This window comes from Dreissena polymorpha, chromosome 12 (genome assembly GCF_020536995.1).
Source record: "Dreissena polymorpha isolate Duluth1 chromosome 12, UMN_Dpol_1.0, whole genome shotgun sequence".
NCBI classification, from domain to species: Eukaryota; Metazoa; Mollusca; class Bivalvia; order Myida; family Dreissenidae; genus Dreissena; species Dreissena polymorpha.
This window is the reverse complement of record NC_068366.1, coordinates 54,881,198-54,884,820: the sequence shown is the minus strand read 5'-3', so window position 1 is coordinate 54,884,820 and position 3,623 is coordinate 54,881,198. Positions and strand designations below refer to the sequence as shown.

The window sequence follows — 3,623 nt, the reverse complement described above, 5'->3', positions numbered from 1 at the left end:
GAAACTACGAAGATTGCTTATATAAGGTATAAAATACTTCAACTGTGTATACCCGGCGGAATAGCCGAGAGGGCCAATGCGTTTTTACTTCAGACTAACTCCAGGACTCCGGGGGTCACTGGTTCGAGCCCGGGTACCGGCTTTTTTTTCCTTTTATAAATTATATTCTTCATTTTTTACTGGAGCTTTTAATATCCAATGTTTACATTTATCAATATAAAGCATTTAATGACAAACTTCAAAATATGCCAAATCTGTGAAAAGGCCCCTTTAAAGATTACAGTTTAAGTGTTTAAATTTTGAAACTTTCCTTCAACTGGTTGCTAGATTTTATTCCAAATGTGTACTGACCTAACCTTGTTATCAGCCTATTGTTAAGACCGAAGTCAAGATAACGCAAGTCATTGCTGAAAACACTCTTGATGACAACAACTTTTTAAACATGAAGACGCATGCTGTCATTATACTGTTACTTACGCTGCTATGTGCCATCGCCGTGCGATCCACCGTGGATGTTGAAAGTAAACTAGCTGATCTGGATGCCAAAATGTTACAGTTTGAAGCTAAAACTGTACAGCTTGAGGACAAGAATACAAAGCTTGATTCCAAAAATGTCCAGCTTGAGGCGACAATTGGGAAGCTTGCGGCAAAAATTGAACAGCTTGAAAAAGAACGTAATGCAGACAAAGAAATAAGAAAGGAGAAAGATGTGACATCTGCATTACGGCTTAACAATCATAACGGGACAGGTGCTATGCAGAAAATTCCATTTGGCTTCATTAAGTCACCGCACACAAGAGGTAAAGCCCCATTTCTTTACTCATTTAACATGATGTTCGAAGAGTCTTTCCATGACCAAATCATCATACAATATCCGTTGTAAAACTTCTTAGAAACAAAATAATAATAATATGTCCCGATCTGAATTGATTACTCAATACCATTTAAACAATAGTTAACATCGAAATGATTCTGATCTGTGATCGGCTAAATATAACCTTTGTGTTGTTTTAATATACTATCTCGCATCATTCATTACAACTTAATTGTTTTAAAGTACCTGGGACTGTCCCCGCTGCCTTTACTGCGTGTCTAACAACGCCAACTCTTGGGAGTCCACCAAACAACGTGGGAGTCCACAACACCATACAGTTTGATAAAGTTGTCACCAACTTCGGTAACGCTTACAATCAGTACACCGGGGTGTTTACAGCGCCGGCGAATGGTGTGTACGGGTTCCACGTAACCCTTATGACAGAAGGAAATAATATCGCCTACTTCCAAATCGTGATTGATGGTCAAGCTGTTGACGACATGTACGTGGACGCTTCCCACACGAACGAACTGAAGAGTACCGCGGAATTTGGCTCCTCCAGCTGAATGCTGGCTCACAAGTGTGGATACGGACGTCTTGGGATGGATACCGTATCCACGGGGCATGCCACACGATGTTCTCCGGATATTTCGTGTTCGAAACATAATGCACAAGTACAATTTGACTTTGAAAAACAAGTCTTATTGTAATTTTTACTTGTTCTAAACCAAACAATAAATATTTACATATCCAGGGCTTTTTTATTATTTCCTGTTAATAAGCACATTTGAAAATGATTTTCGCAATAAGTATGATTATTTTTAAAAGTAGCTATTCTCATCATAACTTTCCTTCTTTAATTTTCAAAACAAGAATTTTAAAAAGATATTTGAGTTCAAAGCGTTTTCCTTACTAATCTGTTATACGAAGGCTGACACTTAATGGATGAACATTACCCAGATTCAAGTTCGGCCTTGATATTGTCAAGACAAACATTCTGACTGAGTTTTATTAAGATTGAGTCATAAATATGGCCGCTTAAAAATAGTAAAATGGTTTTACAAATATCGGACACAGTGACCTAGTATTTTGACGAACGTGACCTTGATCCAAACTATGGCTAGATATTTTCAATATAAATATTCTGACGGAGATTCTTCAAGATTTGATGAAAACGTGATCTCTAGATATATAAAGAGCCAAAAATTAATACATGATTCAAGACGTAGGATGCAGACAGGATGACAAAAAGGTCACCGTGACCACTTCGTGCTCAGTTGAGCTAAAAGCAACTCTGCTTAGTTGTAATCGAATCTTCAGATCTGTAGAAAAGCCCAACTAATCCGATTGTACAAACAACGCTGATCCATTGTATTTACCAATTGTATTTTCAAATAAACCGTTAAGGTTATAACGGAATTTGATTTCAAAAGGATTGAAATTTATCAGCTTGTTTTGTTTAAAATATAAGAGTAAGTTTTTTGCTGGTGGTTTTGTAATCAAGCCTATTTCGGACTTCCTCAATGATGATTGAGGTCATTCTATTCACAGGTGTAACCCAGCAAACATATGACGTTGAATAGACGTTGAAAAGACGTTGTACCATGACGTTGAATGACCGTTGAATTTTGGTTGTAAATGAAAGTTTTTTTAGACGTCATTTTATGACGTTGATTCAACGTCATGTTACAACCAAAATTCAACCATTTTTCACACAGGAGGGAAGCCCATAGTATTTTTTTTTCATATATATGCTATAATAGAAACAAGGAGTGCAACTTCATTTGCCGAAAAACTACACCATCTTTACTGTAAACCATGTTACTCGAACAATTTTTAACAAATCAACTACACACAGGTTGTTTTCGAAAGCTAATAAAATAATTTATCAGGAAAAATTAACATCAGTATCATTGATCCAGCAGTATTTCGATACCAGCCCTTAATTGTTGACCCATTTAGACAATCGTGTTTGGTCGGACACCGTAGTGTCCACATAGAGATTTTCAATGTCGAGCACTTAAAAGAGCTAAAACTCAATAACCAAGTTATTAAACGGTAGATAAACAGCACCTGTATGCACATTAAACATTTTTCAATCGGTAACAATACCCATTGTTATCGAAAAAGTATGGTAAACACCATTTCATTGCGTCTTTCGATCCGCGAGTACAAAATATAAACAGAAAAATTCTATTTTGACTCTGGGAAACCCTTTGATGACGTCAGAGATTTTGTAAACACAAAATAAGATTGGTCGGTTTTCATAAATTTCTCACTCACCTTTTTACGGAGATCCTCGGGAATTTCCGTCAAGCTAATAAAAAGAACGCATGCGAACACATTGCTTTATCGAATGACGTCAGAGGATTCCCAAACTTCCTTCACAAATTAAACCTCTTGCTTGTTAACCTACACATTGGAGTGAAAAACACTTTTGATGATGTGCGAATGACTATAAAATGTATTGTTATCGATTCATTAATGTTTATTGAACGGGAAATAACCGTTTAAATGACGAATAGCCAGGTTATCTTTGAGTTTCTGCTGTTTGAAACAATCGGAAAATAAAGCTTTATTGGACACTACGGTGTTCGACCAAAATGTTTTCCGTGAGTATCAACTTCCGAGGGCTGGTATCGAAATACTGCTGGATCAATGGTACTGATATTAATTTTTCCTGATGAATTATTTTATTAGCTTTCGAAAACAACTGGTGTGTAGTTGATTCGTTAAAAATTGTTCGAGTTACATGGTTTACAGTAAAGATGGTCTTGTTTTTCGGTGACTGAAGTTGCACTCCTTGTTT

At 36.5% G+C, this 3,623-nt stretch overlaps 1 protein-coding gene across 1 annotated transcript; it reads left to right on the top strand.

Moving 5' to 3' along the window:
* The first annotated feature begins 373 nt into the window (after positions 1-373).
* LOC127852625 (uncharacterized) lies at positions 374-1,380 on the top strand. Its single transcript, XM_052386577.1, has 2 exons — positions 374-800; positions 1,058-1,380. The coding sequence occupies exons 1-2, from the start codon at positions 443-445 to the stop codon at positions 1,378-1,380; spliced, it is 681 nt and encodes a 226-aa protein (XP_052242537.1). The 5' UTR covers positions 374-442.
* Positions 1,381-3,623: the final 2,243 nt, after the last annotated feature.